This window comes from Phalaenopsis equestris, unplaced genomic scaffold (assembly GCF_001263595.1).
Source record: "Phalaenopsis equestris unplaced genomic scaffold, ASM126359v1 Scaffold000002, whole genome shotgun sequence".
In the NCBI taxonomy this organism is placed as follows: Eukaryota; Viridiplantae; Streptophyta; class Magnoliopsida; order Asparagales; family Orchidaceae; genus Phalaenopsis; species Phalaenopsis equestris.
In genome coordinates, this window is record NW_018164444.1 from 15583909 (window position 1) to 15599011 (window position 15103).

Sequence of the window (15103 nt, forward strand, 5' to 3'; positions counted from 1 at the left end):
GAAAAATATTCTTTTATAGGTTTTCATGTAAGTTCTATTATGAAAAAAAAGCATTTAAAATTTTCTACATATTGTGAATGAATATCTGCAATTGAATGTATGAGTGCATGTTTAGTTTTCTATGATATATGTGATGCTATGATCAGGCTATGCTACATATGACAATATTTATCATATAAATTCCCTTCAATTATTCATTTATTATATCTCATGCCTATGATACATGTAATGTCTTCTAAATATTTGATACCGAAATGATGATTTAAATGTCACAAAGAATATTAAATGTAGAATATTACACGAGTACTGCCAAGTACATTATGTAATATTCCTGACTCTCAATATTTATAAGGGGACGAAACTTTAGAAACTATTGGCATTAAGTGGTGACAGAATGTTAGGGAACTGTGAGCATCAGAGGATCTGTCGATAATTGTATGTTGGGGGAACGCCCAACCTTTTACGACTGTTTATATGGTCTTTGTGGAAGAGTGACGACCAATGATGAAAGGATATGGAAATAGTTGAATATTATACAAAGAATATGCTTATGAACATGTTTTCATCCTGGAACTCGGAAACCTAGTTGACGGCACACTATCGTGCATCTGCGCACAATCCCAACTCCAGCAATGCAACTGGAATCATAAGCTCTCTCGGCAGTGAGGACGAGGGGAAACAAGAGAAGAACGATCGGGAGAGGGAAGAGGGAGTGGGACACGGCTTACTGCAGTTCATGTGACTCCACTAAGCCACTCGCCCCTTTCCGTTCATGTCTACAGGCTAAGCTACAATCATAGCTCCTCACAGCAGCTACTGTCGAGCACGACTGAGAGGGAGGGAAGGAGTTTGTGCGAACGAAAACGAGAGAGCGGGAGAGGAGTAATGGGAGAGGAGAGGAGAAATTTCGAGATCTCTGGATGGAGGATTACCCTATTCGACGATTATATCGCATGGGTTAGGTCGGTTAGCTATAGTGAGGGGATTAGGAAGGATTAATTAATGGTTAATTAGATTTAATTAATTTATAACTTTTAATTTTTATATCTTTCAATCTATTCAAAATTTATATATAGTATTTTATATAGAATCGATCGATTTGAATTGATTCGGTTGATTTCTGAGGAATCTAAAATTTGGGGTAAATTTTAGATTGCCAAAAATTTTATACAATTTCTCAAAATGGATTATTATAAAAGTGGAATTTAACTGTGATTGCAAAGGCAGATTAACTTAAAATAATATCATTTTTTTTTTCTTTGAATCCTGTAGAAATCCAGAACATATCATTTTTTTTTCTTTGAATCCTGTAGAAATCCAGAACATTTAAAACTATAGGAACAAAAAGTCATCTCAAAATAGATGCTAGATTTTTTCTTTTACTTCTTGTCTTTCCGAAGTTATCTGGACTAGAAACGTGAAGCAGGATTCATTGAGTGATATATATATAGATCATATGCCCAATACGCTCCAGAAAATATAAGCAAAAGATAACTAACTTAAGTTGTAAATGAATGTAGATATTGGTTGGGGGTTTGGACTGATTATCTGACCTGATCTTTGTCCACCAATACAGCTCTTACACCTTCAGTAAAATCATTACGAAGTGAAGATCTCAATGCTATTCGATATTCAACCTTCATTACACCATGAAGCTGTACAGGAGCAACACTATTAAGTATAAACACATGAAGAACAATTGGCATAGCAAGAAATCAACAATTCATACTATTACTTTTGATAAATGATGTTCAGCATTTCCATGTGCGGATGCAACTTCAGAGAAATGCTTCTGGGTCAAATACAGAGAAAAAGGTGCACCTTTCCCGAGACCTTGAAGAGCATCATGAGCCCACTCAGAGACTGCAACAATACATACAACGCCAATAAACATTTGAACTAAAAGAAAAATGTTTACGGCCAAGAAAAAAGCAATTTTAGTTCAAAATTACTTGAAAATGCTGCATGGAATGACAACCTCAAAATTTTGGCAAGTACAAATTACATCAATAAAACCAAGTACTTTTTGATGTCCAATGAAAAAAATAGAATAATGACCGATACAAATTTACCCAATAACACGTGGCTAACAACATAATTAGCCTTTTATCACAACAATTTTTGTTTAATTTTTGAAACAAGAAGATACTGATGTTTGCTTTGGGTTGCAAACCTTCAGTAAGATCAATCTCTCAAAATGCAAAGATGTAAGATAATTAAGGAAATAAAGTAAGTTACATTAATTCAGATTAAACTCCAAATAAAAATCTTGGGAGGAACAAATGGAATAAAATCATCCATTAAATTATATTCAAATAGAAAAGAAGACAAGGAAAGAATTTAATCCCCGCCATGCAACCTCAGCATTGCATCATTAGCAGAATTCAGAAAAGTAGGAAGTACATCAGGTCATTTGAAATAATATCAGAAACACAAACAAGATTTACATACCTTGTCCATTAGTATTTAGTTCAAGCTTCTTTAGTTCTTCAATTGTTTCAGAAACCGTTTTCTCTTTGCCAAATGATGATGATATATGGGGTAAAAGCAATCTCAGAGGAGCATCAGAATATGGGGTAAAAGCAATCCTCAGAGGAGCATCAGAATTGGGCTCCTTATTGTATTGTGCTAAAATTGTTTGCACATCTGCGTGGGTGTCCCCAGAGCTGTTTGCACAAAACAGGCAAGACCAAGATCATTAAAAGGATAGATTATATAGAATCCGAAATCATATAAACTTATAATGGAAATTTGACAACAATTTTAAAGTAATGGGTTCCGACCATAACAAGTATTGGAATCCCGCTGACTCAACCTACTAATCTGTCCTAAGCCCATCAGTGATTTAGAAACAATGGTTTAAATGAGTTTCGCTCAAAACTTTGGGGTCAGCACAACCATGTCCTGAAAACTTGTCAAGTCTGAATTGATCGGCAATTAAAAATCTAACAAGATAATGACATGCATAAGAAAGGAGTGTGACATGGCAATCCAAATAACTTGTAAACACGATATGACTGGTTAGATAATCTAATAACAAGCAACCAACAAAAAGAATGACAAACTAAAATCTTTAAATTCATTATTGATTTGTTTATAAACTTGAAGAGCAAAAGAGGGCCTCGTTAATAAATGAATGTGACCTGACAAGAGACCATGGAACAATTGCTAAACTTTCTAAACAAGAGAATTGGGAAAAATTAGGGTTCCCATTCACGAAATCTTCCTCTGTGTCAACTCAACAATGGCAAGGGCCAACACTATGATTTGTTTCCTTCAATAAAGGTAAAGAATGAGAGATGCCATTACTTATGATCATTTGATCATAAGTTAGTACCACATTAATCAAATGTAAAGCCGGCTAAATTTGGAAGAAGTGAGGGACTGATTGCAGTTTCAAAAAAAAAAGGCTGAAAGTTTTCAAAACTTACATGTGTGAGGAACCAACCAATGAAACACTCAAAATCATATAAAATGTGATTTTTATAAGAAGAAATAATGACCAAAACAAATGCATAGCCAACCATTCCGTAAATAAAAAATCAAAATGAAATAACATGACATGAACGTCACTAGGTAACCCTGAACAATGACAACCGCATTATATGACAATCCATTGTTTCAAAGATAATATTAATACAGGCTATCAAGGAGTTGCTCATGAGAAGTGCCAAAGAAACATGAAAGCCTCCTGTAAATTTAGAACAATGCAAGTAATTTGGGCAAGATCAATACAAGTTGTATGAGTGAAAAGCCACTCTAAGAGATGCCAAGCTTCCAGATGGTACGTAATGAGTTCCAAGGCCAGCATACAATGCATCGGCAGGAGATGAAATTCTTTTACCAGTCATTGCAAGGTAACTACCTGCATCAACGCCAAACATATGTTGAATTAGAATCTTCTTAACAAGAAATAGCATTTAGAGGAAGAACTGCCCAATGCCCCCACACACAATCATAAGCAATATAAAATTATAATCTTCTTTTTTTCCATTTTGTAGGGCAGTCATTCCAAAATTGATCCTGCTACAGCACCATAATGATAGCTCAACTGCAGCTAGTGATAAGTATTCATCTATGCATGCCAGTATACAGCATAGAATTGCAAACAATTTAGAATAAATGAAAAAAATTGCATTAAATCATTGGAAACTCTTCATTGGGATCTATCAAGACACCACCGCAATGCAGCCAGGACAATGTCCGCACAAGAGTGAGCCCAGCTTTTGCTGTTTTCCAAGCATGACATTCGGCAGCATGCAGTTCACGCAGGCCTACTGCTATGTCACATACGGCCCCCATCCCCAACGCACCCTTAGGTGACATGGGAGCATCTCGAAAAAGTCAGTCCTGCAATCTCAATCGCGAAAACTCTGTGATATCCTAATGTGGATGCCATATTTCCCACGAGTAGGGATTTTGGCCCCGTTTGCGAATGCTTTGCTGTTTTAAGAATTCCGTTTTATAGCAAATGTTTAAAAAGTAGCATTTAAAAATTTGAATTGACGACAAAGAATTAGCGTTTAGATAAAAGCCGTTGTTTTCTATTTGGATCGGTGATATCCAAGTCGTTTGGATAAAATTCATTGTATCCATTGTCGAGCAAAGCTCCATTCCATAGTTAAGTTGTTGATTCATTCGTGAAGCTGCTTCGTCCTTTCTAATCGACAGGATACTCGAGATCTTCCTCACCTTCTTCTGTTGATCTATTCTAATACTGGAGCTAACCCATACCACGACTCTGAGATACAAATATTATTGCTGAATCAATGGAGGATACAAGGAAGACAAAAAAAATAAAAGAAAACCACCACACAAAGCAAAAAGAGCAGGAAAATTGCAAATGCAAACAAAGCAACACAACAAAGAAGACAAATAATCTTGATGAGGAGCTCTGAAATGGAAGTGTACGGGTTGGCGGCTGAGATGAAGGCCGGGCGGCGGAAGACCATCGATGGAGAAGTATCTTGTTGTTGTGGGAGAGAGAGGAAGGTGAGGGCAACAAGGTGGCGAGAGTGGAGGCATTGAACCGCAGTTGGAAGAAGGAGAGAACATCGTCGGCGGCTGGGAACCGGCAGGGTAGAGGAGGGAAGCATGAAAGAAGGTTGGAAAGGTGGCGAACGACCTGCTAGGCTGGGAGCAGCGGAGACGGCCTGCTTGGGCAAGGGGCAACTTGATGGAGGCAGGAAAGTGGACTGCGGCCAGCTGAGAGGGAGGCGGCACCATGCTGAAAGCAGAACTGAGGGCTACAGTCTGCTGGGTGGATGGCGACAACTTTGCCAGAAACGAGGAGGGTTGCAGCCTGCTGGGAGGAAGGCGTCAGCTCGTTGGAGGTGGGATGGCGGCCTACTGGCTGCAAGGAGGGGGTTGTGCAATAGCATGTGAGGGTGCAGGGAGGGGTCCGACGGTATATGGCAAGCAAGGAAGCTGCCTGAGGGGGGTTGGGAAGATGTAGAAGAGACGGCGGCCTGCAAGGGGGCAGGGAGGAATCGAAATGTCAAAATAATCACCATCTAGAATGGGGCTACAATCGGAGCAACTCCTCGTCGGATACAGCCCCAAGAGAATAGACCAAGACAAAACCTGAATTCAAATGCAAAACCAACACCCCCAACTCTAAGCTCATCATCAATTATTTATAATAAGTTTAGGACTTATTTTAGACAAAACTTAAAATAAGAAAGAAGAATCAAATATAATCAAGATTTCAGATCACGATAGGAAATAAAGTGAGGGAAAATCAGATTAGTTAAGAGTGAATAAAAGTAATCAAAATTCAAAATTTGGAAAGCAATTTAAAATAAGAAGGTGTTGAGAAGGAAAGAAGAGAAGGAAAGAAAAACAAGGGGAAAAGGAAAGGGGAGCAAGGGCGGCAACCCCCCTTGAGGACCGGCCTATCCAACCTTGCTGGATCGAGAACAGGTCGGCCCACATAGCCCCACATCAGTCTCCCGTGGTTGGGGGAGCTTAGACCTCATTCGTCGGAGCTTCTAGTTCCTTATCTTTAACCTTGACAGCACCTAGGTCCCACTATCAACTGTACTATCTCCCAAAGCACTTGTGAGCATACCTCCATCTCGGCCCAATCTCCTAGGACTGAAATGTCTTGCACAGTGGTGGTCAATGGTGGTAAAGAATCGATTATCACTAAAATCAGTCCCGCTGCTCTGTTGATAAGGGCTCCTATGTCCAACGGGCTCTACCGAAGGAAGTAGAATGATGTGTTTGTCATCCTTGGTGAAGAAATAAGTATTTCTGAATCTATTGTGTTGATTCTTCCAATCAAACTATGACAGTCATCCTAGCAGAATGTAGCAAGCATTCATGGAGATCATCAGAAATTACTCAAAGTCCATATCAGTTATGCAACATGAGACATAATTTACTTTTCTTTCCAGATATGCACCTCATTATATTAGTACACAGAAAAAAAAATGTCACCGATTTCTACGCGGCTTGAAAGAATTTAAGGTTGTCTTTGGCGACGTTCGAAATAAGTAATTTTTTAGTACTAACTAAAAGAGTAAAATGAATTAAAAATGAGGAACTTTTCAGGTCAGCGATGGCAACATCAAACTAGCAAAAGAGAGATTTTGGTAAAGGAGAGGAATTCAAAAGCAAGAAAATTAAATCAAAATGTAAGCAGAAACAGTCTCAGTTAGAAAAACCAGTTGTGAGAAATGTGGAAAAAGACACCTAGGGTAATGTTTGATGGGTTCTGGAAAATGTTCAAAATATGGAGTCATGGCATCTTTAGATGAACTGCCCGTATAATAAGAAAAGAGATGGCAGACCACTAACAATTCTAGGACAATGACAACCCAGGAAACTTTTGAAAGGCAGTCAGTCCAACAAAACTCAATTTTTGGGAAAACCTTCAATGCAAATAAAGAGTGAAAAGTTAGAGCGTAGAACTGAGCAACTAGTAACACACCGAGTTTTTCCAAATACCCCTCAACATGCCAAAAAATCTAAAGAAATGGTTACAGGTACACTTCTGATTCAAGATCAACCTGACACTATTATATTCAATTCAGTTGCATCACATTCTTTCATTTTTGATGCTATGTGTTGATATTATGCACTTTACTCCTGCTTTGTGTGTTATTATGCTTTCCAAAAGTGATTTTTATGCAAAATAAAATGTGATTTGCATGTTAACAGTCATGATAAGAAGTTACAAGCAGACTTGATTATCACACCAATTCAAACTTTCGATGACAACGGATTTGTTGGTAAAGTATTTTGCAATAATTAAATGCTTAAAAAAGCGATGTCTGGTGAAAAGCAAGTCATTTATATCTTATGTGATCAAAATGCACAATCTTCCATTACTGGTGGTGTGAAAAAAAAAAATTTTGCGGAGAGGTGAACTTATGTTTCTAGCCAAATTAGTGCTAAGTGGAGCCTGGTTTCGAAAAAAATTAAATAAATAAAAATAAAAATAAATAGTTGTTCCCGCCCTTGCTTCTGCGAAGCAAGCAGGATCCCGCTATCTTTAAGTTTTGCAGAAGAAAAGAAAAAAGGTATGAAGGCGTTGGCTGCCTCCCTTCTTCTCCTTCGGCATTCTTGCTAACGGAAGTAGGAGAAGAGGAAATCGCAAGGCTGCTTTGCTTTTTCGGCTCTTCTTCGGTGTTCCGCTTATGGGAAGAAGATAAACAATCCCAAGTTTTTCTTCCTCGGTGCGTGCGGTGGCTACAGCAAAATCTGTTTTTTCGGTTCCCTTTTTGGTGGCTCACGGGTAGTAAGGAGAGACAGAGGAAGAGAGAGAGAGAGAGAGAGGAAGGCAGAGAGATACAACTTTCTTGTAAATCAAACCACGTGATCGACGACAGTCTAATTCCTCAAGTAATAAAATCATCTGCAACTCCGTGGACGTAGGCAATTTACCGAACCACGTAGATCTGTTTGTTCTATTTTGTTTGCAAATTTTCTCGATCCATTTTTTTATCTTATTGTCGTCGTTTTTTACAACAATTGGTATCAGAGCCGTGGTTCGGATCTGAGAGAAAGCGATGGCTAGAGACGAAGTGAAGTTATCTAAGAAAGAGAAGTTTGATGACACAGATTTTGGTTACTGGAGAATGCAGATAGATGACAACCTCAATGGGGAGAAACTTTATTTTTCCGTTATTGTGGAAAAGACCGGAAAAGATGAATGAGATTGAATGAAATTTGTTGGATAAAGAAGTTTTTGGGGTTATTCGATTAACTATGTCGATATTTGTTGCACACAATGTCGTCAAGGAAATGACAACTGCAGATCTCATGGCAGCACCGTCATGCATGTACGAAAAGCTGTCAGTGAATAGCAAGGTGTATCTGATGAAGAAGTTATTCAATTTAAAGATGGCAGAATGTACGTCCGTTGCACATTATCTGAATGATTTCAACACCATCACAAATCAATTATCGTCTGTAAAAATTGAATTTGATGATGAGATTCGAGCACTAATATTGTTGGTTTCATTACCAAATAGCTTAGAAGCAATGAGAAAGGTTGTTAACAATTCTGCAGATAAATCTAAACTGAAATATGATGATATTCGTAATTTGATTTTGGCCGAGAAGGTATGCAGGAAAGATTCTGGCGAGATTTCGGGTTCGAGTTCAGCAATGAATGTTGATTGCAGAAGGAGATTACAGGACAGTAACTCAAACAAAGGAAGATCAAAATCAAAGCAAGTTAAAGTCTGGTCAGCAAGCAACTTGCGGCAAGCAACTTGCTAGAATTGTGGCAAAACTGATCAAGTAAAGAGGAACTACAGAAATCCCAAGAAGATAGAGAGAATGATAGCGCAAATGTGGTAACTGAAGAAGCACGGGATGTACTACTGTTGGCAGTTCATAATTCTGTTAACAATTGACAACTGGATTGGGAATTGATGTGGAATTATGTTGTAGGTGAATTTGGAAAAGTATATCTGGCAGATGAAGAAAATTTGAATGTGGTGGGAATTGGAGATATTGACATTGCACTTCCAAACAAGAACAAGTGGACTTTGCAAAAGGTCAAACACATTCTTGAGTTGAAGAAAAATCTCATTTCTTTTGGGCAGCTCGATTAGTGTACACATTCAGTAGTATTCAGCTCGATGAGTGTGGACATTCAGTAGTGTTCTCAGATAACACCTGGAAGGTTACTAAATGAGCTTTGGTATTGACTCGGGGTAAGAAGACTGGTATGATATATATGACTACTGGTTTAATTAACAGTATTGATACTACTAAGCACAACAGAGTTGTGGCATTGCAGGCTTAGCCACATGAGTCAAAAGGGTATGAAAGAACTTCAATCCAGAGGTAAAGTATCAGAATTGAAATCAGTTGATCTCAGCATGTGTGGGAGTTGTATTATGGGGAAATAAAGAAATGACAGTTTCTTGAAAAGTGGCAGTACGTCAAAGGCAGGAAAACTGGAATTTATACACAGATGTATGGGGACCTTCTCCAGTGTCATCTCTTGAAGACTCGTTATTACGTCACATTCATTGATGACCACAGTAGAAATAAATGGGTATATTTCTTGTAGCATAAATCAGATGTATTTAATGTGTTCAAGACTTGGAAGGTCATGGTTGAGACAGAGACAGACTTAAAACAAAAATGTTTGAGGTCTGAAAATGATGGTTAGTGCATTGATGATGAGTTCAAGGAGTATTGTGCAGCTCAGGGTATCAGAATGGAGAAGATCGTTTCAGGAACACCTCAGCAAAATAGAGTTGCAAAACGCATGAACAGGAAAATTAATGAGCGGGCTAGAAGCATGAGATTGCATGTCGGACTACCACTTACTTTCTAGGTAGAAGCGATCAGCACTGCAGTTTATTTGATCAACAAGGGGTCATATGTCCCGTTAGATTGTGAATTATCTGAAAAGGTCTGGAGTAGAAAAGAGGACAAATTTTCTCACTCTAAAACCTTTGGATGTCTTTTTTATGCTCTAATTAATTCTGATGCTCGAAGTAAACTTGAGGCTAAATCAAAGAAATGTTATTTCATTGGCTATGGAAATGAGGCATTTGGCTATCTTTTCTGGGATGATTAGGATTGGAATATCATAAGGAACAGAAATGTGATTTTCAATGAGAATGTTATGTACAAGAACAAGATCAGTACAAGTTCTGAAGCAACGCCACAGGAATCTGAATTGATACGGTTTAATGATCTATCAGAGGTCACTATACAAAGCAAAGATGCGGGTGACGAGGAGAGTGGGTATGAAGTATCCATTCTTATTATTCCACAGTCAGCTTCATAGCAATCCACCCCTACAGTAGCAGTTCGCAAATCAGAAAGGACTAGACGCTCTCCACAACGTTATTCTCTAACTTTAAACTACATCCTACTGACAGATGAAGGAGAACCACAGAGTTATAAAAAAACCTTCCAAATGAAAATTAAAGCAAGAGAGAGCTTGTCATGAAATAGATGAATTCTCTGCTAGAAAATCAGACATGACAGCTGACAGAACTTCCACCAACGAAGAAGTCATTACATAACAAGTGGGTGTACCGGATGAAGATAAGGCATGATGCAGTAAGAGGTACAAGTCTAGACTTATTGTAAAAGACTTTCAGTAGAAATAGGGGAATTGCCTATTCTGAGATCTTTTCCCCAGTGGTGAAGCACACAACGAATGGTACTAGCTATGGTTGCTATTGAAGATTTATTCCTTGAACAGTTAGATGTGAAGAGAGTTTTCCTTCATGGAGATCTTGAGGAAAAAATCTACATGCACCAACCTGAAGGGTTTGTGGTATAGAGAGAAAAAATTCAGTTTGCAGACTGAAAAAAAGCTTGTACGGCCTGAAGCATGCTTCTAAAACAATACAAGAAATTTGATAATTTCATGCAAAATACAGGATACAACAGATGTTAGACAGATCACTGTTGTTATGTCAGGTACTTTGACAATTCCTATATCATCCTACTGTTGTATGTAGATGATATTTTTATTGCAGTGGCCAGTATTGATGAAATCAATAATCTGAAGAAACAGATGTCAAAACACTTTGCAGTGAAATATTTGGGTGCGGCAAAGCAAATCCTTCGCATGAGAATTGTCAGAGGCAGAGTCAGAGGCAGGTTGAGACTTTCAGGCTAAGTATGTGAAAAATGTACTAAGCAGTTTTAATATGGACAAGGCCAAACCAATTGGCACACCTTTGGGCGGTCACTTCAGACTCAACAAAAATCTGTCAACCAAGTCAGAGGAAGAAATGACCACATGAGTAAGGTTCCTTACGCTTCAGCTATTGGTTCACTTATGTATGTTATGATTTGTATCAGACCAGATATTACTCATGCAGTGGGAGTTATTAGCATATACATGAATATTCCAGGGAATGAACATTGGGAAGGAGTGAAGTGGATCCTGAGCTGCCTAAAGGGCTCTTCAAAAACTTGTTTGTTTCTCAAGAAAGAGTTTAGAGGTACAGGGCTATGTTGATGTTGATCTAATTAAAGATATTAATATCAGAAGAAGTACTACAGGCTATATTTATACTCTTGGAGACACTGCAGTATCATGGGGTTCAAAAAATCTGCAGAAGATAGTTTCTTTGTCTTTTATAGAAGTTGTATACAGTAGTGTCAGATGCTGCAAAGGAGATGATATGGCTGCAGTGCTTCTAGCAAGAATTGGGCAATAAGAATCAAAAGGGCATTCTCTACGGTGATAATCAAGACGTCATATTTATTGCAATGAATCTAGCATTTCAGTCCAGAACCAAGCACATTCAGATCAGGTATCACTTCATACGGTCATTGTTGGATGACAGACAGTTATTTTATAAATTTTGTGAAAGCAAGTACCTTGTTGATATGTTGACTAAGGGTGTTACACTTAAGAAGTTGAAGTGCGCAAATTCAGTTGATCTTCTAGCATGAAGACAGATAACTTGAGTTGCAGAGGTGGAGGATATCACAGTTGAGAAAAAAGATGATGCAGTCAGCGGATGATGCAGCCAGTGTACCAATCTTCAAGTGAGAAATTTGTTAAGTGGAGCCTGATTTTCGAAAAAATAATAATAAAAAAAAATTACTGCTCCAATCTCTTGCTTTTGTGAAACAAGCAGGATCCCGCCATCTTTTGAGTTTTGCAGAATAAAAGAAAAAAAGGTGTAAAGGCTTTGGCTGATCTCCCTTTTTTGGCTTCGGCATTCTTGCTAACAGAAGGAGAAGAGGAAATCGCAAGGCTGCTTTGCTTTTTCGGTTCTTTGGTGTTCCGCTTACGGGAAGAAGACAAGCAATCGCAAGTTTTTCTTCTTTGGTGCGTACGGTGGTTACAACAAAATTTGTTTCTTCCTTTCGATCCCTTTTAAGTGGGGAGAGACAGAGGAGAGAGAGAGAGGAAGGTTGAGAGATACAGCTTTTCTCGTAAGTCGAACCACGTGATTGACGACGGTGTAATTCTTCAAGTAATAAAATCCTCTGCAACTCCGTGGACGTATGCATTTTGTCGAACCACATAAATCTGTGTGTCTGTTCTTTTCTGTTTGCGAATTTTCTCGATCTATTTTTCGCTTTATTGACGTCGTTTTTCACAATAATTATAAGTGAGAATAAAAATATGCAGTATTGAAAAATATCCCAATTGTTGCAAAATTATCTGATGTATTTCCTGAAAATTGACATGGCTACCACCAGAAAAAGAAGTTGAATTTGGCATTGACATGCAGTCAGGCATGTCTGCAATTTTCAAGTCTACTTACAAGATGACTAAATAAATCACAAGAATTGAAATGTTAGTTATAGGAACTGATAGATAAGGGTTTTATTGGGACAAGCAATTCATCTTGGAGTGCTCCTACATTATTTGTCAAGAAGAAAGACGAATATATGCCGTTATGCATTGATTTTAGAGAGCTAAACAAGGTGACAATTAATAACAAATATACATTACTCAAGAGATTATTTATTTGATCAGTTAGAATGTGCTTTTTTATTTTTCTAAATTGATCTGAGATCAAGATATCATCATGTCAAACTCAAAGAGCCAAATATGACTAAAACAACTTTTGGAACCAGGTATGGGTATTCTAAAATCTTAGTCATGCATTTTTGCTTAACCAATGCTCATGCTATATTCATGAACCTGGTGAATTGAATCTTTAAGCCCTATGTGGATTAGTTTATCATTATTTTTATTCATGATATTCTGATATATTCAAGAACTGATGATGAACATGTCAAGCATCGAAGGATAGTATTGGAGTTGTTGAGGCAGAAACAGTTATTTGCAAAATTGTCAAAATATGATTTTTTGTTTAGTATTGCATTTTTTGGGGCATATTATCAGTGGCCAAGACATCTCAGTAGATCTCCATGGGTGAATGCAATTGTGAAATGACCTACTCCAAAGAATGTTATGGGGGTACATAATTATCTTAGTTTGGTTGAATATTACAGGAGATTTGTTAAAAATTTTCACAGATAGTTATGATGTTGTCCAAGATGATGAGGAAAAATATCCAATTTGAGTGAACTGCAGAACGTGAGCACAGTTTTCAAGAATTAAGGAAATATTTGACTAGTGCTCCAGTGCTAACTATTCCATCATGCACATAAGGGTTTCAGATTTACAGTGACGCGTCATTGCAAGGCTTGGATTGTGTTCTAATGCAAAATAAAAATATAATAGCTTATACATCCAGACAGATGAAGTCACATGAGAGGAATTATCTAACACATGATTTAGAGTTAGTTGATGTGTTGTTTGCTCTCAAAATTTGGCGGCATTATTTTTATGGTGTGAAATACAAAGTCTTCACTGATCATCAGAGTTTGAAGTACATTTTTACACAAAAAAAAACTGAATTTGAGGTAGATAAGATGGCTAGAGCTGCTCAAACACTGTGATTTGGATATATTGTATTGTCCTAGCAAAACAAATATAGTTACTGATGCTTTAAGCCGTAAATCCACAGGAAGTGCAAGTTGGATTATTACTCGAGAACGGGAATTGATTAAAAAAATTAATGTCTTGCAATTGAAGGCCAGAAGACCAGGATATGAGATATTTACATCAATTGATCATACAATCAACACGAATAGATATAATTAATGCAGCTCAGAAAGTTAATAATGAATATTTGATGCTTTTAAAACAACTTCAATCAGAAAAGAGGTTGAATATGACTGTTGATGAAAATGGTGTTATCAGATATAAATTGCAGTTATGGGTACCTTCTGATTATGATTTGAGACAGAAAATCCTACATGAAGCTCATTATCCAGGTAATACAATTCATCCACACAGGACTAAAATGTACATGGATTTGAAATTAATATTCCAGCGACCAGGTCTGAAGAAAAATAATGTTAAATATGTATCTCAATGTAAAGTTTGTTAGAATGTAAAGGCTGAGCATCAGAGACTTGGTGGATTGCTGCAGTCATTGCTACATGAATGAAAATGTGAAGAAATTGCTATGAATTTTGTTATGTGATTTCTCAATGCTGCAAGATCACAAAAATATTTTGGTCATTATTAACAGCTTAACAAAATCAACTAACTATTTGTTGTGGACCTCATTTTTAGTGAGGTCTAGTCTTCCTCTTAGGGTTTAGGATCTAGCCTTAGGGATCTCCCTTCGACTATCTTAGAACCTTAGAAATGGGACCAGCCTCGTTTTAGAAATCCAACCCACTTCTGTACCTTTTTGGAGTTTCGCGTGTGTGGTATCGACTTCTAGCACTTAGAAGGGTGAAACCAACATGAGGAAACCCAAAAAAAATTTCTATAGGACCTTTTGAGCCTTAGGGTGACATTCTGCACAATTCGCACTCCCGCGCGCACAAACTTCGCAATTCGGAGAGTCGACTCGTCCGATTGCTACAATTCACATCGCTTGCACCGTTACCTGTCGAAGACTCGAATAAACTTGTTGAGGCGATCGATCGCGGGTCGAAATTTTGTGAAATTTTAATTTTGACGTGTTTTTGACCCGATTATCGACGACGTCGTCCGAACGACCCCGGATGACAAAACGGACTGCACCGGCGCGTCCGGAACGTTGATTTTGCCTAGGGGGACACCCATTTTGCTTGGGCACCACGCACGAATAAATTTGCACAAAACTTGATATATATATATGTA

The 15103-nt window shown here is 37.8% G+C and overlaps 1 protein-coding gene across 2 annotated transcripts in view; it reads right to left on the bottom strand.

The window, feature by feature from the left end:
- Positions 1-1519: 1519 nt before the first annotated feature.
- The window catches only part of LOC110017839 (3-hydroxyisobutyryl-CoA hydrolase-like protein 3, mitochondrial), a 37841-nt gene continuing 24257 nt past the window's right edge, over positions 1520-15103 (bottom strand). The window contains exons 5-9 of one of the 2 annotated variants that reach the window (XM_020714966.1): positions 3736-3865; positions 2589-2666; positions 2452-2552; positions 1736-1863; positions 1520-1655 (exon numbers count right to left, since the gene is read on the bottom strand). In XM_020714966.1, the coding sequence (XP_020570625.1) occupies positions 1545-1655; positions 1736-1863; positions 2452-2552; positions 2589-2666; positions 3736-3865 (548 nt within the window). In that variant the 3' untranslated portion in view covers positions 1520-1544. Of the gene's footprint in view, positions 1656-1735; positions 1864-2451; positions 2667-3735; positions 3866-15103 lie in introns of both variants that reach the window. The other variant, XM_020714965.1, reaches the window with a different exon arrangement.